This window comes from Coccinella septempunctata, chromosome 4, assembly GCF_907165205.1.
Source record: "Coccinella septempunctata chromosome 4, icCocSept1.1, whole genome shotgun sequence".
NCBI lineage: Eukaryota > Metazoa > Arthropoda > Insecta > Coleoptera > Coccinellidae > Coccinella > Coccinella septempunctata.
This window is the reverse complement of record NC_058192.1, coordinates 19,024,497-19,048,923: the sequence shown is the minus strand read 5'-3', so window position 1 is coordinate 19,048,923 and position 24,427 is coordinate 19,024,497. Positions and strand designations below refer to the sequence as shown.

The 24,427-nt window shown below is 36.6% G+C and overlaps 1 protein-coding gene across 1 annotated transcript in view; it reads left to right on the top strand.

Moving 5' to 3' along the window:
• The window catches only part of LOC123312457 (division abnormally delayed protein), a 353,204-nt gene that overhangs the window by 112,778 nt on the left and 215,999 nt on the right, over positions 1–24,427 (top strand). The window contains exon 2 of the mRNA XM_044896902.1: positions 6,965–7,108. Within this exon, the coding sequence (XP_044752837.1) occupies positions 6,965–7,108 (144 nt within the window). The remainder of the gene's footprint in view (positions 1–6,964; positions 7,109–24,427) is intronic.

The window sequence follows — 24,427 nt, the reverse complement described above, 5'->3', positions numbered from 1 at the left end:
ATAAAACCAAAGATTTCTTTTGACATTGACCTCGACATTGATATTTTTACGAGAGAAATATTTGTGTTTAATTAATCAGAGCATTATCCATTTATTCCTCGGGTAGATTCATTTGTCTTTCGAATCTAGAACTAAGTTCCATTTCATTTTATAGATTTTACTTGACCGTAAATTAAAAGGTGACTAATATAGCAATATCTTGGTGGCCATACATATCTCTGGGGAAGTTTTGTAGGTACGAGTGAATTCCAATTAGAATTACAGAAAAATCAATAAGAGGGACCTGGAGTGAAATATACAGGGTGAGTTTTTGACTCGTACAAATATTGTAACAGTCAATTATTGAGGTCAAAAAAAAACACTTTTTTTCATACCATTCTTTCCGATTCGGCCCTGATAAAAAGATATGTCCAATTTAAATCATCACAATGAGCTGTGCCACCCCTGGAAATACAAAATTACCTTCAGCTAGCTAAATCTGTGACACTACACATCTTCTAAACAGAGTGTTGTATTCAGCCAATGTACCCAATTTTTCAAATTTCACAGACACTGTTTAATTATTGAACATAAAAATACTCGAAAACGGCGCATTATACATTATACTTTCACTTTACAAAACATGAAAATATTCATTAGATAGCGTCCAACTCAGTTTCAAGTGTTGGGTTCTTTGAATTTTTTGTATTTTTATGGTACGTAATGGTCATATAAGAAAACTGGAAGACGTGGGTGGTATTTTGTTTCCGTAAAAGATTCATTAAATAAATGGAAAACTATATTTCAAAATTTATTTTATTCGATGAAATCGTTTGTGAGATATTACTCAAATTAATTTTTTTACGGATTCTCAACAGCCTGTATCTTTCAAACCAAGCCGATTCGGAACACAATGGTGAAGAAAAGAATGTTTTCTTTTCACCTCGAGAATCCACTGTTAAAATATTTGTACGCGTCAAATACTCACCCTGTATATTTCACTCCAGATCCCTCTTATTAATTTTTCTGTAATTATAATTGGAATTCACTCGTGCAACACTTCCCCAGTGAAATATGACTATTGTCATTTTAACAAAATATTTCTAGGTGACACCTCCTAATCCTATCTCCTATCTAATTTGTGTATTCAATTCAATATCAATGTTTTAATCCGAGTCAGAGCTCAATCTATTTTGTACCACTTAATCACTTGATTGTGACATTTTTAACTCAATTTGTTTGATTTTGCTGAAAGTTTTGGATTGCGAACACATTTTTTTGCTGCCCTTTTGATATAACTATCAAATTTCAGCTACAGAATTCAGAGAGTTTCTTTCGAGGAATCGTTAAATCGAAGCAGAAGACGGTCCAGGCAACCTCCCATTACAACTGCAATAAAACGGCCAGAGTACCGAAAACGAACATGAAAAGACGTTGAAATCGGTGATTTACCATCGTTAACTTCGACCCGAACTGTTATAATGCCGTTAAGAGGAAATAAATTCAATTTATCGTAAAAATATCAGCGGTATGAGGTCGGTGGTCACTTCTTTTACGCATTCGCCAATTTGCAACGCAAGAACTCCAACCATTTCACCAATACTTCGTTATACATATATTTTTCAAGTGTACACGAAATAAATGACGCTGCAACCTTTCTGAAACGTCCCGTGCTTTCTGTTCAATAATTCTAAAAGGAATATTATCGCACAAGGTATTATTGAGGAATAACACTTTGAATTTTTTCGCTATTCATGTAAGGAAAATTTCTGAAAGAAGGTAGAGAAAAGTTACACACTCATTTCTACGAAAAGAATAACTGTCTGGAATAAAAATTTACTTTCCGATTCTAAGAAAAAATAGTTTTGACCCTCAAAAATATTTATTAAAACACAATCCCTCAGGCATTTTCAGAAAAATGAGCTCTCAACTGACATTTTTATTCTCTCTGTAATATCAACTTATTGTAGATCGATTGGGTCAATCCATTTGATATATAAAAGATTTTGATCTTTGCAGGATCTGTCTCTGTGTCTGTAATGTCGAATATTATGGAATTTCGGAATTTTCTTTCATTATTATTATTTTATTCTCAATTGTTTCCGAATTTTCGTGAACCTTCTGTTTACAAAAGATTTAAAATCAATGTACTGTTACAATCGTTTATGAAGACCCTGTATGGTGATGAGAGTACTTTAGGATCGCAATATTTCCTTCTGAATATCTTATACTCAAATACCTGGAATTTCACTTCTTCATTCGAACATTAAACCAATTCCGAAATACTCCACTCATGATGAGTTAGAATTGGATGAAGTAAAAAGGCTGTCGACAAGCTTAAAAAACTACCGAATGTAGAGAATTTCGAACTTATTCACAACATAAAGAATTTTCATTCACGAAACGCATCAGTATAACTTCGTATACCTGGATGCTGAAATATAATTTTTACAGACGGAACTGAAGAAGAAAAAAAAACCGGGGAGCAATGAAATATTCACGGCTTCTCTCCCTACAAAGGCGAACCACTCTACCAAAATAACATGGAGAGGCGGAAAAAGAATGACTCTTTGACGGGGGGTGAAGTGAGTCATTTTGAAGAATTTTAAATTGCTGTGATTCGCGAGACGATGTGGGTTTACAATAATGGAAATAACGACTGAATGAATGCCGCTCGCTTTGAGATTGCCTCGAGAGAGGAGTTTGAGTACTCCCGTTTCGAGTAACATGCTTTGAAACGCTAGGATGACTTCGGGGAAACCTACTTTCCGGTCAGAAAAAAACGGTCTCCTCAAGTTTAATGAACGAGAATTTCATGGATCGAGGCAAAACAAGAGGAATGTTATTTACCGTTAGATTTGGCAAGGTTTCTTTCACCACTTTTTTTAACTGGTGTGAAGGCGTTTTCCGGTGTTCTCTAGCGCCAGCTATTCTTTATAGGGGAAATAGAAAACCCCAGGCAACAGGGAACCCTGTCTTCGACTAGAAACCAGCAGTGGTACAACGATCGATCGACATATCGACAATCTATCGACAACTTATCGATGTCGAATTCGATGAAGCGTTGTCGGCAATCTAATTACACCCGACAGTTTTCGTGTTAACAAGATGTTCATACAGAGAATACCGATCATCTTTGGTACAAATTTTCAACTATTCGACTTAAAGATAAGGCAGGAAAAAAGGGGAAAAACGGAATTATTGTCGAGTCGTGTGCTTGTCGTGAGCTTGTGGTACGTGGGCTGGGTTCCCTGTTGTCTGGGGTTTTAGCGATAACTATTGAAGGCCAATATCCGAGTTCAAAAGTTTATTTAGGATCTCGAAATAGGGGACAAAGTAGCAAACATTCTATTATACGCAGTTGAAAGAATCTCCCAGTAATACAGGGTATTTTCAGAGGTGAGAAGAGTAGATAGGTGAAAGAGGTGATAGAAGGTAGAATTCATCAAAAAAGTCATTTCACGACAAATTGTCTATATAAAATATTCAAGATAGCTGAGCTACAACCCCTAGCTAAAGGCTCGACAGAAATTAATTGAATTTCAAGTACGGGACTGTGGAAGGTGACTCCGGTATCGAAAAAACGAAACAAAACATAAACATATTGTTGTAAAAAAGTGTAGAAAATTAAGATAGTTGGCTTATGTTGACAAAGTGCTAGTATTGTTAACCTATTTCATCCCATTTTGACGATGATTCTTGAAGGTTCTCACTAGAAGAAGATGTAAAAAAATTTGTGAATAACTCAGAAGAATTGGTGAGATTTTGAACTAATATTCTATTTTTTACACTTGATTGTAAGTATTTTTTTGTCAGCTGGTATCGAAATGAGCCATTTCATAAAACCGTTTGACTAACTCAATAATGATGAATTTTCGGCAATTCTTAGTCTTCTTTTTTCTTCTCACGTAAAAATAGAACTGGCCAATATCCTAAACGAAACCATATGGTTGATTCAGTAATCACGAGATAAGTTTTTTCCTATTGCTTTGCGATAACTCAGATAACAAATTATCTAGGGTCGTATTAGGATCTATTTCATTAATCATTTTCAATTTTTCTTTAAATTTTGTTTGTCTTTTGAGTTTCGTTTTGGTCATTATTGGTGAAACGCTAAATTTTGACCAGTTTTAGCTTCTGTTTAAAAAAGCCTCATCCCTTAAATATACCCTGTATACTTATAGCAGTGAGAAGTGGTTATTTCACAAAGTGAAATGATCCGATAAATTTAGATATTTCCGATTGGTTTGCCAGCCAGAACCAAGACTTTCACTTATCGGAAAATTAAGATGAAACTCGAAGCATCGAAAGTTACTGTTTTATAGGTAAAAAGAAAAGGTACAACTGTAGGATGCGGTTATAAGTTCCGTTTTCGGCTTCCTAAAGGCTTTCGCACCGTTAGGCACTCTAGTCACAGTAGGGTGAGAACTCTGACCGGACGGAAATATTTCTTCTTTCCCGTTTTTGTCTTCCTAAGGGCTTTCGCACCGTCAGGCAGACTGGTCACAGTATCACACCAAGGATAAACGGTCAGAGCGGCTTTGCCGATCGACAAAATTTCATCGGCAGAGCCAACGAATGAAGACGCATCCACATTAACATGGGTGTACTGTACACAGTTTAAATTGCAACTGAAGCTGCTCGAGGCTACTGTGGGCTAGCGGTTGGCACATCCTCCTTATATATTTCCATTGGCTTCCTTTGATAAAGACCGACAATTCACATATTTTTCAGCGGCACACGCAACGGCACAAGCCGACGCCGATGATGCATCCACATACACAGCGGCTTTGCCGAGCGGCCTTACCGATCAGCACACAGCGGCTAGATGTGGATGCAGCTTAAAGCCAATGTGTGCCCATCGGCTTTGCAAATTGCAATTGTCGCTGCCGCTCGAGGCTATTGAGACCATCGGTTCGCACCTCACTACAAATTTCCGTTTCCTTTGATGTAGACCGACACTTCAGCGATTTTTCAGTGGCAGACAGCGGCATGTGGATGTGTACATCCACATACACAGCGGATTTGCCGCTCGGCACACAGCAGCATAATGTGGATGTAGCTTTAGACTGTTTACACGCATGTTATTGTGAATGCTTTGCCGATGAGTTTTTGCTGCTCGGCAAAGCCGCTCGGCACATACTAGCATAATGTGGATGCAGCTGTAGATTCCGTCCAAATGGACAAGCACGATTTCTGCAGAAAATCGCGCGATTGTCGCTGCAAGCCCTTAATAGTAGTCGCGCGTTATCACGCTTTTGTCGTTGCATCTGTCAAGGCCACACAATTAATAAAGTTCCAGAACAGTTGCCGATAAGCTTTTAATTATTAAGCTTAGTTACGGGTAAAACGAGATTCGAACGTTGTTCAATTATGACGAATACCTACGTGAAAATGCGATAGTGATAGTTTTCGATAAAAATTCATTCGCATCGTCTGTCCGAAACATGATGCCGACCTCGAACCTGTGTTTGTTGAAACGCAACAACTGAACACCAACATACGATCGAAATTTCATCGCGATACATAATTAAGCGAAAATACACGGTAGTATCGAATTGGAAACGGATACATAATTCAGCGGCGTACCAGATCGTAAATCAGTGGCAGTGCATTACTGCTCATATTTATTACCATCGTTTTCTGATACATCAGCAGCGGCAGCAAACGCGCCGTTTCGAATTCGCGACATCGACCGCCGATGTTATAATTGAAAATTTGAACGAGGCCACCGGACCGTATGCCCACCTACGTACGTGTACGTATTGTCGTGTTGTGCTGCAAAACGACCTGAAGGCAACAATGCATTTCGCAGGTATCACATTCCGCTAAACCGGCGCATTTTCTGAGAACGGATGAGCGGTGTCGATGTCGCGACGTTGCCAGATCTATCACGAAACGTATTGTTGTTTCTAGAGGAGATTTCATTTATTGCACGAACAGTACCTACTGTTGAAAATATTTGTCGAGCAAAATTGATGGAACATCAAATTTATCCTGGTACGAATCTGGACGCCGATACACCGAAGAAATAATTTATTGATCTAACTATATGATCCGAAATCCTCTGAAACATGTTCTATTATTTGCTTGCTCAATTAATCCAAATCATTGTTCTCTTCCTCACAATACACAGGATTGTATATGTCGACAGGGAAACGATGCCAAATGCGAGGATTATGCTATTGAACATTTTATCTTGCTAATGCTACAGAAGGACTGGGCTTTTCATCAACCGAACTGTGTTGATCGGTATAGCGCCAGAATCGTATTAACAATTAATTGTTGAACCCATTATGATAATGATAAATTTGATACAAGGGTATCTACCTTTTCCACTTCGACTATATTTGATCCTATACCGTATTACAAGTCGGTATTCTGTAGCTCTTTATTCTTATATTTATCAAATTACATCGATTCGTCTTCGGTTGGGCTGAATCTTCAATTTTCAATTCTGGAAAGAAAAATTTTTCAACTGATTCAGAAAATTTGATAGTTGAAGATAAATGTCTATATTCTGAGTACTGCCCTGGAAATCTCCGAATTTCATGTGTTGTCATGAAGGGTTAAGTGAAGTAAACGAGCCTACAAAGTTTCATCAGAATCAGACCATCCATTCTCAGGATAAGAATATCGAATATCGAAAATTTATTCCTAAATCCATAAATCACCCTGTATCTACTGAACTTATGGGCTTAGGGTACAGAAGAAGCACCTTTTCTGGAAGGCCTATATGACATCTATTCACCACTTGGCTTTGACTCGTGAAATATCTTGTATGTCCCTAGAAATTCTTTTCGATAAATATTTTTGTTCTCTATTCTTCTCGATAAATTTTTTTGTTCTCTATTTCCTCTAGTATACGTATTTTCATGAAATTCATTTTCACTGTCGATTTGGTCTTCCTTCACGTCTATTTGGTCAACAGAATCGTAAAATTATCTTTGTTTTTCAATTCGTACTAACAAAAACTATGTTTCAGGAAATATCTGCAGTGGCCAATGCTGCGACGAAAAGGCGGAGTCGCAGTTGAAGAGATTGGCGCAGAAAGACTTCGCTTCGCTACTCCAGCACAACTCACGATCTCTGCAAGGATCTCTGAGCTCCACGTCCAACACCCTTCAAAGTGAGTAAAACTTAATACCTATACACGAACAACAAGCTTCGACGGTTCTCGTCATAAGGAACAGGAAACGATTAGCTCAAGTGCGATATGTTGATGGATCGGGCCTTTTAACCTGATTTTGTGAGCTTCATTCAGGCTTTTGGTGGAAAAATCCCAAGTATGAATTTTGAGTTATCTGAACCTTTTATATTACAGTTCGAGATTTAACATAGTGTTATACTATCCAAATCGAGAGGTAATTCTTCATAATATTCATAAGGCGGTTCAGTAGCTACAGTAGAATTAAAATAGAAATTTCATGTCAATTTGTATCTTAGGTATTTCAAAGTACCTTGAGCGATACTTCATGTGTGTCATTACTGTACTGTTCCGAATAATGAGGTCATTATATTCTTCAGGTTTAATATTCTTCTTTAATTCATATTTTGTGACTCAATATATGCTAGTATTTTAACAGAAGATTTAGAATCTATCAATATACATGGAGATTTATTCAACTGAGAAAAAAAACTAGAAAAGATTAGGCCATGACGTATTAGAAATTCGTATCAATTTTCAAGCCAAACACTAGAGTATACACAAGAGTTGATAGATATAATGTAAACTTTATTCTCCATTAATTAATAATTTAAAGAGACGAAATGATGATGTTGATCTTGTTCCCGTTGAACAGCGTGGAGGAGTTTTAATATCTTTGTAATAAAAAAAGAAATGAAGAAAAAACATTCAATAAAGTGATCTCGTAAAGTCTTCGTTAGGCTTCCTAACGCAGTGTTCTTCAGTTGGGCAGAGCTACCTTTCCAGGAAATCAATTAAGTCCGGGTCCTCATCATTCTAGGCACGAGTCACGAAAAAAACTGCCGAAAGATCGTTTATTAGGTTCGTTATTCAATTTTAATGATGGAATATGATTCGGCTTCGTTAAGGAGTTTCGACATTATCGTCGTCGACGTTTTCTCGAAAGGAGAACTGCTAGTCCCCATCGTTTGAGAACTTCCCTTCGGAAACGTTATAATGAATTAAACTGGGAATAGGAGTTAGATAGGATTCGTTCAGTTGAATTTTTCTAAAATAAAACTTCATTTATTTAACAAGGATTTGTGTCTAATACAAAAGATTTTCTCTTTGTTGGAATGAGACATCATCAAAGATGTGATCGGATATTTTTTTTTTCACGTTGAAAATAAATTCAATATTATTTATTCAATTAATTTCAGGTTTTGAAAAAATACCTACATATAAATAAAACAGTAGGTACGGATCTCTTCGACTCTTCCACTAGCTAGAATATACAGGGTAATTTTTTTTAACTTCTTAGCTTTATACGGAGAACTACAACGAATAGTTTTATGATACTCGTTTTTAGTGTGTCATCCAGGATGACAAGAAAATTTCTGGTTGTTGGCTATCAACTTAGTTTTTTCCAAAAACACAATTCTTATGTTTTTTATAGCATATACATAACTATAAAATATGGCATATTTACGATAGAACAGTATTATATTAGCGGCTTACTGGTTAACTATAATAGTAATTGAAAAGTTGGGTTTTTTATGATTATTCGTATATATGTATACTAACTTTCAGGAGATATACAGAGATATTTCTTCAAAGAATTGATCCGCCAGTGGAGAACGATGTTCAGAATTTGTGGTTCCAATTAGGTTGCTCACCTCTACATTATACAGTTAATGTACAGGGAGTTCCTGAATTCTTGCGACAAAATTCAGGAGGTGATTGCTCATATAAAATTAAGATGGGTTCAACCTATAACAAAATTTCCTCAGCTCACTCCTTTCCGAGATATCACCCCTGAAAGGTGGTGACTAAAATTCAGTTTTCATTTTTTTCTAAAATTCCAGTAAAGCTAGAAACTTGAAATTCTGTAATTTACGTGCACTCGCAAAGGACTAACCACGGGTATTTTTTCAATATTCAACGGTTTGAATTTTCTCGTTGAAACATTATTCTCAATAACTTCTCAATCAATGTAAATAGATTCACTCTGTTTAGATGTTGTTAATTTGTATATAATTTTACTTCATGCGAGTATCTATTTTATTTTACCATCTTCAACTCAATCATTTGCGAGATCATTTGGTAACAGTTCACTTTCAAGTGATTGCCAAAAATCTCAAAATTTTTGAACACTTTTACTTTATACGGGGACGAAATTAGCAACCCTTACTTTTTTCATGAAATGAAATTATAAATTGAAATCCTTGTTTCGTTTGCAATTTTTTTCCCAAAGTTAGAAAAACCATATTTTATAATTTTTTTAATGAATTGAGTGGAATATTGAGAAAATTTCCGTGGTTAGTTCTTTGCAGGTGCACGAAAATTAAAGAATTTCAAGTTTCTAGCTTCATTGAAATTTTGGAAAAAAAATAAAAACTGAATTTTTTCTCCACCTCTTAAGGGTGATATCTTGAAAAGGGGTGGGCTGAGGAAATTTCGTTATAGGAATAACATATCTCAATTTTATACGAGCATTCACCTCCTGAATTTTGTCGTGAATTCTGTTTAGACTTTTTGAAGACCGCTGAAAAATAGTGGTCTTACCCACCACGCTCACTTGATCTAACGGCCTGAGATTAGTATGTTTGGATGCAAAATATGTTATAATGCGATTTCCCTAGTTGATAAACAAGACTTCAGGTAGTCAGAAATGAAAGAAGGTTAACTTTTGAATCATAAAAACCGCTCACGACAAAACTCTCTTTAATTTTAAAGCTGTTTTTTTTAGGTTCATTTTTAGTAGTACTGAAGAAGCCTTGAAATCAAAAGGAGTTACAGGTTTTTGTTATTCAAAGCAAACCTAATTGCAATTCTGACTGATGATTGTACTCTTCTTCATCAAGTAAGGAAGTTTCATATACCATATTTTTATCCAATCATATTAATATCAGGGCGTTGAAATGGGTGTAGGTATGGTATACTCTTGAACAGGTCGAGCAGTTCAAATACTTGGGAAGCTTCATAAATACTGGGGCTAACCTTGACACGGAAATACACAACCGTATCAAATCGGCATCACGGGCATTCTGGAAGCTGAAGGACAAAGTGTTTCAAAATCACGACCTCAATCTGAAGACCAAAACAGCTGTTTACAGAGCAGTGGTCCTCCCAACGCTTCTTTACGGAAGCGAAAGCTGGACTCCCTACAGGCGACATATTAAGCAGCTTGAACAGACGCAGCAACGTCATCTAAGACAAATAATGCACATCAGATGGTTCCACAAAGTTTCGAATGCCCGGAAACCAGGAGGCCAGTATAAGCGGTTTAAGGATACACTACATCAATCCCTAAAATCAGTTAATGCTAATCATAACTGGGAACAACTAGCGTTAGACAGGTCACAGTGGAGGTCTTTGGTCCACAGTTATAATGAAGAATCGAGAAAGATACAGCGGCGGCCAGATCTGGTTGGAGACTATCCATGCCCTGAGTATGGAAGGATCTGCAGGTCACGGTTGGGTCTCTTTAGTCACAGGAGGGCACACAGTCGCAACTAGCACTAAGAAGTTACAAGTCTGTTCGAATTTTTTTTTCTTCTTCTTTTTGTAGATTTATTCCCGGTAACGGGATACAGCAATGAATGAATGAATGAAGGTATGGTGGTCAGAGATGAGGACCAAGTTTGAAAAGTTGAAGGGAGTAAGGGAAACCGGCTGTTAGTGAAGTTATTCACTTATTAGAACACCCTTTAAGATCTCTTTTCCTTCTGATGAGTTTGGGAGAGCTCCAAAATTGAAGAATTTCAGAACATGTGATCAAATGATTTGGCAGAAAAGAACTTCGAGCACTTCCTTGAGATCAATTCTCTTTAAGATCGTAGACATCATCATTTAAATAATTTTTTCTAATTTTGACATATAAAGTGACACTCTTTGATACTCATTGACGTTTTGAAACGTTTCACTTTTCGCAACCAGTTACGCAAAGTAAAAAATTTCGCAATTGATCATACATTGATACTTGCTTTCATAGTAACGGAGTGAAAAATTGAAAAATTCCCATCACTAGACAATTCTAAAGGAATCTCCGAGAGAAGCTATCAAAGAGGTTTCTGGTACTTTTAACCCTCTAATACCCAAGTCCGCCTTGAGACTGGTTGCATATAAGTGGATACAAAATTATTCTGCCCATGTCCGCCTTCAGTATAGGTTCATTTTGTGAGAACAGGTGTTAATGTAAATCAGTTAACTATTTGCGAAAAAAAGATGTAGATTACATAAGCTAATTTGAAACTATACGGAAATAATTATAAAAAAGGAAAAAAAAACTTGGGCATTAGAGGGTTAATTTGAATTCATAGCAACATCCTATTCAAAATTTAAAAAAATATTGTGTGAAACACGTTGGAAACAGTATTTTTCGTATTTCGCGTTCTTTTGCTCAACTCGCTCCACCCATTGTGCAGAAATACGCTCATTACGAAAAATAATACTTTTCCCAGCTGGTTGCACGAATAACTATTTCAATTAAATGCAAAGAAATGAAACCACTGCGATTTTCAATATTATCAAAACTTCCTTGAATATCTTGAAAATGTTAAATTCTAGAAGTATGTTTGATGCAACATTCTTTTATTTGTTTCCAGGAGGAGAAAATATAGGAAAATATGGGTCGCTTTTTGGAGAAAGGACGTTTTTTATGAAAACACATTTTTGTGAATACCCAGTCAAATTTCTGGATAATAATTAGAATGAATAATAGATTCTGAAACTTTCATCCTTCTAATGTTAAAGGGCAAGTGGCTTAACCATCTTCATGATCATCCGCATTAGAGAATATTTGCCTCAATGCTGAAATATAGGTGATCAAAATCGAAAAATGTGATAATTTATTGATAATGCAATTCGATAAATATTTTTATTTATATTTATATTTTTTCTTTTTGTATCAGCATACTCAGGTCATAAGACATTTAATAATTTCAACAAAAGCAAATATAATCATATAAGGATCCAAACGAAGGATCGAAACGATGTTTATAGCCACTCCCGTAAGAGTGCGGAGTATAGAAATAGAACAAGAGCCAGTAGGAAAAGGTGAATCTCCGACTGAAATGCCATCTTATTCTATTTCGCTAAGAATGAGAATAGGCATCGTGCCAAGCCTTCCGAGTCCACGGGCAGCAAAGATCCTTCCTCTATACCCTATCGCGAAATGCAGAATTGCGTTATGCGGAGCTCCGTTTTTGCCCCCGCCAAATTAGGATTTACCAGGAAAAACCGAGGCTGCCGCCGACTTTTCAATCGAGTCCCCGATCCGTCGATTGTTCGAATTCGGCCGAGATTAGGAGGCCGAAAAAAAAAAACGACGCCGCCGTTTGAACGCGGTCGAATGGAATTGACGTCCCCCTAATTGAATAATCAGAGAGTGATGGGCGTTCGAAAGCTTCCCGAATTGGGTTCTAGCTTTTTCCACGTCAGAACACACGCCTTGGTGATTGACGCCGCTGCCTCTGGAGGGGTTACCTGATTAGCCCCTTCGGAAGACCGCGGATGGGCGTCGGGACGGTGAAGACAGCCACTCGGTGACACCAGTCAAAATTGGGGAATGATTAACAGAGAGAATTCATTGTGTTTTGAATAATAGGCTATTTTCCTAAATTTTAAAATATATGTCATTAAAATCCTTATAACTCAAATATATCGATATATGTTTTTTTCGAATTTTAATGTACTGCATTTTGTCTGTATTTTCTTACGAAAATTCTTATTCCGAAAGTGCTCTCTTATGAACATTCTACGTCATTTTCATAATCCGGCAACGCCCATCGAGTCAATAATGGTCACGAAAGTTTTCTGATAACCATAGCCTCAATAAATATCAAGTTTGGTGATCACATTTGACAAGAAAAACAAACAATGACACAAAATGTCATCGGTTTGAAAAAGGTATAGACACATATTACAGAAAAAAAAATTTGTAATCTGTGGATATAGAATTCTATATGATCGGTTCCCCTGTTGTGGAATTAACAAAAACTACTAGACTCTAGTAAATTCATTCTACATCACAAGCTTTTAACATATACATATGTTTCGAAGGGTATATTTCTGAAATTTATGAATTTTGAAGCGAACCTTTCAGGTGTTGGATAACTAATGGTAAAAGGTTTCCATAAATAATCTTAAATTCGATTTTGGAGTTTTCAGAAACTTGCCATTCTTTCAAAACAAACGCATAGATAAACATACTATTTTGTAGAAAAATGCTGGAGCGGCATATTTTCGCATATTTCAAATTACGCTACTCTTCATCTCGCTGTTCATGTATTATTGAGGAGTTTGTCATGCACCCTCTACGAGGAGTGGAGGGGAGTCATTGTAAATGGCAACCCTAACTTTCTGAGCCAGAAATGGATAGACCATTTGTTGCTAAGGATAATTTGGTCATTGATGTGGTTTTTAATCAACATTCTTTATGTTGAAATAGTTACATTTATTGAACTCGAATTTCCCTCTTTTCATTTACCTTGAGGTCAAGGACATACTCTCTAAGAGTGATTGATATCTTTGAAGTGTTTAGAAAACGTGCCCCTTTCATAGGGTAGTATTTGATGAATTATCTGAAATGAAAAACAATACAAATACAAATATGAACATATAAATAATTGATGGGTTCTTTCACTAATTACTACCCTACAAAAAGGCATGTTTTCGATAACACTCAAATCATCGCTTCTAAAGTTTATGCCATTGACCCCAAAATACATAAAAAGAATAAAAGTTTGAATTCGATAAGTTCAACCATTTCATCCCTATATTGAGAAGAGGGTTATTGAGAAAACCCCATTATCAATCTCCGGTATCCATCTATACATTAAAGTCGCGTTTTAGCTGTGCTCGGAAGTACACGTGTGCTATCAGCGGTCCACATTATCTCTTCCAAGTCATATGCTATACAAACGTACGTAGATAAATATTCCATTCGTTAATTATTGTGAAAAATAATAAACAAACACCGGATTCTGAATTTTCATAATACTAGTTGTCCTGAGGGCGACTAAAACAATAATACTATGGCTAACAGCCTTCAATGGCAAACAGTAAAGAAAAGAAAATTCTCAAACCTTTCGCCAGAAATAAATGAAAATTCACCAATTGAAACCAGCAATAGATTCCAATATCTCAACAAGGAAAACGAGAGTGATGATATTACAGAATCACCACCGAAAATACCAAAACCACCACCCATTTTTATACACGGAGTTAAAAATTTCCCACAAATGATTGAACTTCTATCAACCGCTATTGCTGATGAACAATATTATTCAAAAACTTTGACCAACAATTGTGTAAAGATAAACATCACAAATCCAGAAACCTACAGACAACTAGTAAAATTCCTGAGAGAAAAAAACATCATTTTTCATACCTACCAAATTAAACAAGACAGAGCCTACAGGGTAGTTGTCAGACACCTTCATCCCAGTATTCCAACAACTGACATAAAAGCAGACATAGAAAAACACGGACATAAAGTCAGGAACATCAGTATTATAAGAGATCGAATGAAAAATCCACTTCCGCTTTTTTATGTGGACTTGGAACCAAACGACAACAATAAAGATATATACAAATTGGAGTTCATCTTAAATCAGAAAATAAGCATCGAACCACCAAAAAGGAAAAAAGAAATTATACAATGCACTAGATGCCAAGAATATGGACACTCCAAAACTTATTGTAATAGACCATACATGTGCGTAAAATGTGGTAATCAGCATGATTCTAAAACTTGCCAGAAACCAAAATCGACTCCAGCAAGATGTGCATTATGTGGGGCTGATCATCCGTCCAACTACAAAGGTTGCCAGGTATATAAACTCATATCAAAAACGAAAAACAACAATAAAAACCCCCTGCAATATGACAGACAACAGAACATTCCAGAAACAATCCAAGAAACAGAACAACAACCAACAAACAAACAACCAAACAAACAACCAACAAACAAACAACCAAAAGGAATGTCTTACGCCCAAGCCCTTCAGCGAAATAACGAACATGAAGATCCACCCTCTCAGAGACAAAACTCTTCCTTAGAAACCATGATGAATAGTTTCCTTTCCGACCTGAAATCCATGATCACGCAGATGATGAACCAGAATCAGATTATGCTCAATCTGCTCACAACACTCGTGAATAAACTTCATTAAAATTCAACAGCTTCATCCGCATAGCCTCATGGAACGCGAATGGCCTTCCAAACCACAAAAATGAGCTTAAAGCTTTTATGAACCTATATAAAATTGACATAATGCTGATATCAGAAACCCACTTCACTGAAAGAACGTATTTCCAGATCCCACACTATACTACATATTCTGCCGAACATCCAAGTGGTAGAGCGCAGGGTGGGTCAGCTATTCTTATTCGGAGCAATATCAAACACCATACACTGCCAAATTTTGTCACAGAAAAAATACAAGCTACAAATATAACAGTACACACAGAAACGTGGAGCTTCGACATATCAGCAATTTATTCACCACCACGACACAATATAACCGAGAACCAATATACGGAGTTTTTCCAAAACTTCAGGCGAAGATTCATAATTGGAGGAGATTGGAATGCGAAGCATAACCACTGGGGATCACGGCTAATAAACCCTAAAGGACGCAACCTGAAGGAGGTGATAACAAGAAGAAATCTTCAAGTGGTTTCGTACGGAACACCAACATACTGGCCAACTGACCCGAACAAAATACCAGACATCTTAGACTTCTTCGTCACAAATGGAATAAATAGGAATTATATGCTGGCTGAACCAAATGCAGACCTATCATCGGATCACTCACCAATCTTGATGACCTTGAGCACAACTGCGATGTTCCGGGAGAAAAAAAGTACACTCACAACATCTAAAACCAACTGGAAACTATTCCAACAAATAGTAAGTGACAACATAAGATTAGACATTGAACTCAAAGAAACTGAAGAATTAGAAGAAGCTGCAAGGTATATAACAGAAATAATCCAGAGAGCAGCCTGGGAATCCACACCAACCCCATCAGAACAGGATGATATCGAAAAGAAATTACCACTGCGAATTCGAGAACTGGTAACTGAAAAACGACAAGCTAGAAGTAGATGGCAAAGATCCCGTAACCCAGCAGATAAAACAATTTATAATCACTTATGCAGAAAACTACACAAAACTCTTGAAGATTACTACAACTCCCAATTTGAACACCACATTCAAAATATAGACAACAACAGCGAGCACAACATCTGGAAAGCCACGAAAAAGTATAAGAGACCTATAACACGAAAACCTCCAATCCGAAAGACAACTGGGGAATGGGCCAACTCCGACGAGGAAAAATCAAAAACCTTCGCTCTACACTTGTCAACAGTACTCAAACCGAATGATCCGCACCCAGGCTACAACGACACAGAAGTTGAATCTTTCCTCGATGCTGCGTGCCAGATGTCTCTCCCCATAAAGCCTTTCAAACCCAAGGAAGTTCTTCAAGAAATAAGAAGACTAAAAAATAAGAAAGCCCCTGGTTTCGATTTGATTACTGCAGAAATTTTGAAGAAACTGCCACAAAAGGCTATACTACTCCTCAACATTATATTCAACCGTATGATGAGCCTTTCCTACTTCCCGACTATCTGGAAATATGCCGAGATAATAATGATCCATAAACCGAACAAACCTGAAAACGACGTGGGATCTTACAGGCCCATAAGCCTTCTACCAATTTTGGGCAAATTATTGGAAAAACTTCTACTCAAAAGATTGAAGAAGGATATAGATTTTTTCACAATACTACCCAACCATCAACTTGGATTCAGGGAAAACCATTCGGCAAGCCATCAAATACATCGTGTGATGAACACCATATCAAGAAGCCTTGAAGACAATAAATACTGTACAGCTGTATTCCTGGACTCATCCCAAGCGTTTGACAAGGTTTGGCATAATGGCTTACTCTTCAAACTGAAAAAACTTCTCCCACAGCCATACTATTTAATTATGAAATCATACCTTACCAACCGATATTTTGCTGTGAAACAGGGTGATGCTCTATCTGAACCAACTGAAATAAAAGCAGGAGTACCACAGGGAAGTATACTGGGTCCACTGCTTTATCTGATATATACATCAGACATTCCAGAAAATCAGAACACTACGATAGCCTCATTTGCAGACGACATAGCAACACTCACAGCCCACGAAAACGCAGCTACAGCTTCCGAAAAGCTCCAAGAACATCTGAATGAACTGGAGAAATGGTATCGAAAATGGCGCCTTACCATCAATGAAACAAAATCAGTCCAAGTCACATTCACCAACAAACGAAACATATGTCCACCAGTTAAGATAAATGAGAACCAAATCCCAGTTAGAACAGAAGCCAAATATCTAGGAATCCACTTAGACCAACGACTCACCTGGAAACCACACATTCAAGCTAAGAAGACCCAAATCAATATGAAATTTCGACAAATGTACTGGCTAATAGGCAGAAAATCCAAGCTATCTCTCCAAAATAAAGTATTGATTTACAAAGCCATAATTAAACCCATATGGACATACGGGATTCAGTTCTGGGGATGTGCCAAAACATCGAACATCCAAATAATACAGAGAGTCCAATCCAAAATCCTTCGAGCTTTAACAGATGCTCCATGGTACGTCTCAAACTTCACCATACATAATGATTTGAAAATCCCCTTCATTATTGATGAGATAAAAAAACGCTCAAAAAAATATCTACAAAATCTGGAAGGACATGAAAACAGCTGCATAGACCAACTAACGGAAAACCCGTTCAACAGAAGAAGGTTGCAGAAAACATGGCCAATTGACTTCAATTGAAGTTTGAATAAGAAGTTTCAATAAGTTTGATAACTTCTACATGACATTTTAATATCACCATATTTACTTATTACTTGTGAAAAGTAGATTGTAAATTTCAATAAAGGTTATAAAAAAAAAAAAAAAAATCTATACATTTCTGGAAAAAAAGGTTAGGCTAGTACCTTCCTCAGTTATACAAGAATATATGCTGAAATTGAAATAAAAATCGACCTCTTCTAACGTTTTCCACAAAGTAGTGATTGCTTTTTAACGAGCTTTTTATTCACTCTGTATTTTCATTGTCTTACCGTAGGGAACAATATCTTGGCTGCTTACAAAGTTGATATAGGCATTTGTTTAGGAACTACTAAATTTTAACACAATTGAACCTTTTTTTTTCTAATTTTCAAAAATATCTTTATCCCTGTAACTCCACAACCATCGAGCAGATTCCACCCATGAATGAAATTACTTGTCGCATTCCCTTGAATCAAATGATATATATCCTGAAACTTTCAAAATTCTGCTTCTTTTTCTTCAGAAGTTAGAGTTCTTACGTCCAGCCTCATCGAATCTTCATTCATGAATCTCTTGTTCTAAAAAAAAACGGTAAAATAGAGAAAAGCAGGTATACACCTTAAAAATGACAAAAATCTCATCAAGTTGAAAACTATAGTGAGTACTTTGTTGTGTAATAATGTTTTTTACTTTTTGAAAGTTCTTACAAAATGAGCTTCATCTCACTGATAATTTGTGACATATACAGGGTAAGTCTCTGATTCGTACCAATATCTTAACAGTAGATTCTCGAGGTCAAAAAAAAAAAACTTTTCTCCTATTCAATTTTTCCCGATTCGGTCCTCATCAAAGGATATAGCCATTTTAAGTTTTCACAATGAGCTGTACACAAAATTACCTTCAGAATAACTAGCTAAAACTGTAATTCTACACCTCTGTGGACATTTCAAACAGAGTTGTATTCAGCCAAAGTAGCCAATTTTTCAAATTTGACGATACTTTTTATATTATGAACTTCAAATTACTCGAAAACGGCGCATTGTACGAGAAAATATGAGGAATACTTTTATTTTACAAAACGTTCAAATATCCATAAGATATCGTTCAACTCAATTTTAAGAGTTGGGTTCTTCGAATTTTTGGTGTTTTTATGGTATGTGATGGTCATAGTGAGAAATCTGGAAGACGTGGTTGATATCTTGAGTTCGAAACAGATTAATCTCATAAATGAAAACCTATATTCTGAAATTCATATCATTCGATAAAACCGTTTCGGGAATAGAACTGAAAATAACATTTTTTTTTAACAGGGGGTATTCTTTGTGGGAATAAGGACAAATACTTTAGAACTTTCAAAATATATTTGGCGACGTTTCGCAGATTTTCATCTGCTTCATCAGGCCTAAAAAACACCAGAGATGTTTTTCAACAGCCTGTATCTTTTGTACCGAGCCGATCGGGAGAATTATATAGTCAAGCCTTGTAGATTGTTTCTTTTAATACGATCTCAACGAAATTTTATCAAGACTTCATTCCTCAACTTCGAAACCATGCATATTTTGTCGCTCATCCGATCGCATCTCAGCATTATTTCTACTCTTTCTTTTTCTCTTTTTGTAGAATGTAGCTATATCCATGTACTTTTATTTTTTGTTTGTGAGCCTACCTATAGAATTTTGTCAACTGTTATCAGTTAAATAATTAATCAGAATTTGTACTCATTATTTTGAAATTGGGAACAGATGCTCAGAAAACAAGGCTAGTCTGCAGTTGGCATAACTGAAAAACTGGGAGGCTCAGATGAAGTTTTGATTGCGGAATGAAAAATAAGATCTACCAACCATTGAAACGAATAATATGAAGTCCAAATGATTTTGAAGGCATAAATCGAAAACCATCTCATCATTTCAATGACCATTTCTAGGAACATCTGCCACTCTTTCAACTATGCGGGTTAATCCCAGTTCAATTCTTACTTAAGGTAGTCCTCTAAAGAACTTTAGATACGTTGTACCAATCTTAAGTATGTTTCTGTCGACGTGAAGAAAGAATGGTCAAAATAGCCAACACCAGATCAAAATAAAGGAGTCCCAATTACTCTATGTTAATTTACGATCGAAACCTGCAGACAGCTGCGCGGCCTATTGATGCCCTCCCTTCTATATTTAGAAAATGTCATCGAACCGTGTAGAAGGACAAAGCGACAACAATTAAAACAATTAGATACCCTAGCGGCAATTAAAACACTGTCATTTCTGGCCGTATATCAGCGTGCGCGGAGATAAATCTTGGGTAACTTGGGAGACGTCCGGGAAGGACTTGACACGGACGTGGTGGTCGCTTTTGGTTCCTCTGGAGGGTCGTAAAATGGTGTCCTTCTGGTGTTTCGGTCTGCAGGAGGAAATGAAGCGGTTTGGGATGACGATGGTCCCGATTCGCTGGGGGAGGATTGTGCTGATCTTAAATTTAGCTCATTTAGGGGGTACATTTAGTTAATTTGTGCTTGGTGAGGCTATGTCTTGAACATTAGTTACATACGACTGATTATTATCGTCTAGGTGATGTTTAACAATAAAGAAATAATAAAAATTCGTTTTTCAATCATTCATATTTATAATTAAATGCAAATAACTCAACTGCAAGTAGAGTAGACCCATCAAAATACCCATGGTTATAGGTCTACTAATAGCAACAAGAGTTGACGTGTGAGTAAATCTGAATGATTTTGTTTCTAAATATCTTGCTGTTAATTTTTAGTCTATGAAGAAGTACTTGAGAGTGTAAGAGAGCTCAGAAGTTTTCAATAAAGAAAATTTAGTTCTATTGATTGACTTCAACCTGAGAATCTACTGTATAAGGTCTACAAAGCCTATGAATGTGAGAGCTAAAAATTTACTCAGCTATAACTGTCATTACTTTGGGGAGGATGATGATGGTGGGGATTTTCACAATAAATAACTTACTAGGATGTATTGATTTCTAGTTAGCCTAGACCAGTTCCATGCTTAAAAAAAAATATTGCATTACCATAGCAACGAACAGTAACTCATTAGAAGTGTCAGTGTGAAGTTTGAAGTCAAAAAAGTAAACCAGAGTTACGCAATAAATTAAAAGAAAAAAGATGTCTACCGAAATTGTGGAAATCGAAAATTTGGAGTATCGAGCCATCATCAAGTACCTGTATTTAATGCTGTATTTAATAGGGTTAAGAGGTAAGCAGATTTACGAAGATATGCTTAATACCCTTGGTGATCAATGTCTTTCGTATGCGACCGTGAAAAATTGGACTGCAAGCTTCAAAAGAGGTAAATTTTCCATTGAAGATGATGACCGATCGGACTGCGCCAGTCCCAGAAAATATCGATGAAGTTCATAAAATGATTTTGTCAGACCGTCGAATTGGGCTGAAACTGATATCTGAAGCACTGAATATTTCATACGAACGTTCATCATATACCTCACGTCAATTTGGACATGAGAAAAATTGCTGCAAAATGGATCCCCAAATGTTTGAATGTTGACCAAAAGCGTGCAAGGGTAGAAACATCGCGTTCGATCTGTGCTCGATTTGAAAACGATGTAGACTTCTTAAACCGAATTGTTACTATGGATGAGACTTGGTACATTTCTACGATCCAGAAACAAAGCAACAATCGATGGAATGCCGACACTCTGGTTCTCCAAGACCTAAGAAGTTGCCTGTCCAAAAATCTGCTAGAAAAGTTCTTGCTTCAATTTTTTGGAATTGCCATGGAGTAATCATGGTTCATTTTTCGGATAAGGGTACAACAATAACCGGAAATTACTATTCGACATTACTGACCACTCTACTGGAAAAAATTGAAGAGAAAAGACGCGGAGAGCTATCCAAAGGTGTTTTGTTTTTGTAGAACAACGCCCCTGCACACAAATCTCATGTTGCCATGCAAAAAATTCCTGATTCAGGGTTTGAATTACTGCATAGAACACCCCCCTTATTCACCAGATTTGGGTCCATCCGACTATCATCTCTTTCCCCAACTGAAAAAAAGTTTGAAAGGTCGTAAATTTTCTTCCAACGCGGAGGTAATAAAAGCTGTGGAGGTCTGGTTTGCAGATCAGGAAGAAACAATATTTTTGAATGGTCTAGAGACGTTACAGGTTCGCTGTGATAAATGTATCCAATTAAGAGGAGAATATGTTGAGTAATAAAATATTTTGACATTGAAATTTTGTTTGGTTCTGTAGTAGGCTAAGAATTCTTCAATATATCCTCGTAATACATTGAATATGCTCGTTACCGTCTGATACATTGTACATTTTAGAATATCAGGATTTTTATTTGAATCAGCGGCCCTCAATTCTAAAAAGCACTTCCTGATTGATACTCTGTCATCTCTGTTTTTCAGTTAGTTACAAAAACTTTTTAAAAATTATTTCATGGCTACCGAGTGCTTTTATACAAGACAATGTATTATAGTCACGAAAAGTAAAACGTCAATGAGTTTTAGAAAGTGCCACTTTATATGTCAAGATTAGAAAAATGTCAATTAGTTCGTATATCGTGATTTCATAGAGACACTCTTATCAAATTCGATATATCCGAATAGCGAATAGTGCGAAATGTCATAAATTATGAATACTACAGAAAGGCTCCAATGGAGCCTTGCTTTTCCCCTGTTCACCTTCGTGAGACCAAAATTGCCGACTTCACTTCAGAACTCCCCGACACGCAGAACCCGGATACGGTTCAAAATCAAATTTAATGAACGGATGTCTAACCGAATGAATAAGCGCGCGGATGAGGCGACGACTGGGAGAATATTAATCAGAATTAATTAGAAGTTCGAAAATTTCCACCTGTAGGCAGGTAGGAAAACTTTCGTCGCGGCCTAGAATTTCCCCTGGATGTTTTCCCCCAATCTGGAACAGGGGGTGGAAGCAAGTCGAATCGCGCCGTTTTCATTGAAATTTCCGGTAGGAGCGGAGATTTTGGAATCGGAATACCGAATTATGGACGGGGATATTCCCAGAAGTAATTGTGAAATTATTTAATTAAGTATAAGAAATGAGGAGAAGTTCCTCGGATTTTAATTGGGAATTATGAATTCAGAAGTTTAATTCTTAAGTAGACGTTTCCATTTATTTAAGTCGAAAGGATTTGGGGAGGAATTTGGTGAGACCGTTCTACATTACCTATTTTAATTATACAGGGTAATTCAGAATTAAGCCAATTAACACCGTAACTGACCAATGAAGACAAACACGTGTATTATACGTTCAAACATGGTAGCGGAAGTTGAATAGAGATTAATGGTTGTATTCTGCTTTTCATTCGTAAGTTACGAATTTGTAGCTTACGATCGATCTGTAAGTTTCAGATTGACAGATTCTTAAATAATGCAATTCTGTAAATGTTTCTGTCACTATCTCATTGACAGTGCCACTTTTGAACTACTTATCGTAAATAGTTACGGATTCCTGTAAGCTACAGACCACTAAAAAACGTCCAGAATTGCAATTTTCCTGTAAGCTTATGAAAAGTTCCAGATTAGCTTACAGATGAAAGCAGAATACCACCAGAGGTTAGGTTAGGTTCAGGTTGAATTTCGAAACCTAAATTCAACCACACGTTGATTTCATGTAAAATCAACGTGTATGATTCAAGTTGTTACTGAAGCCACCGAAGAGAAACGTGTCGTTTACAACATACATTTAATGGAGTAAGAAACATTACACCAACGTTGAATAGAAACCATTTAACAACCAAGTAGCCACGTATAAGAAACGTTATCGTATTGCTTCAGAGTAATGAGTAATAAGCTTATTACTGATATTACCACAGCGTTGAATATGAAACTATTCAAAAACGTGTTGACCTATATAACCACCAATAAGAAGAGTTCTTTTTCGTGCTTTTACAGCGTGTATTCAACAAGGAGTAAAGAACATTACATTAACGTTAATTGCGGAATTATTCAACAGCTACCAATGGTATGTAGGTTACATCGACGTTGCTTACCCACCACTAACGTTATAATTGAATTCCAAATAAATAAAGTAAGATCGTACGAAGTACCTAACCGAATTATTTTCCTGCAGTAGTCAGTAGTCAGTGAAGAGACCCAACTGTGACCTACAGATCCTTCCACAATCCGGAATAGTCAGTTAGCAACCAGATCTGGCCGCAGCTGTATTCTTATCGAATCTCCAAACTGTGGACCAAAGACCTCCACTGTGATCTGTCTAACGGCCATTTTCAATAATCCTATCTATCCATTGTTTCAGTTACTGAAAAGAAAATGCATGTGATTTCGTTTCTATGATCTATCTGTAGATATATTTCAGAATGGTTACCAATGGTTACTAATCGTCAGTAAGTGAAACGATGGATAGATAGGTTTATTGAAAACGGCCGTGCTAATTATTCACAGTTATGATTGGCATTAACTGATTTTAAGGATTAATATGCAGTATATTCTTAAACCCCC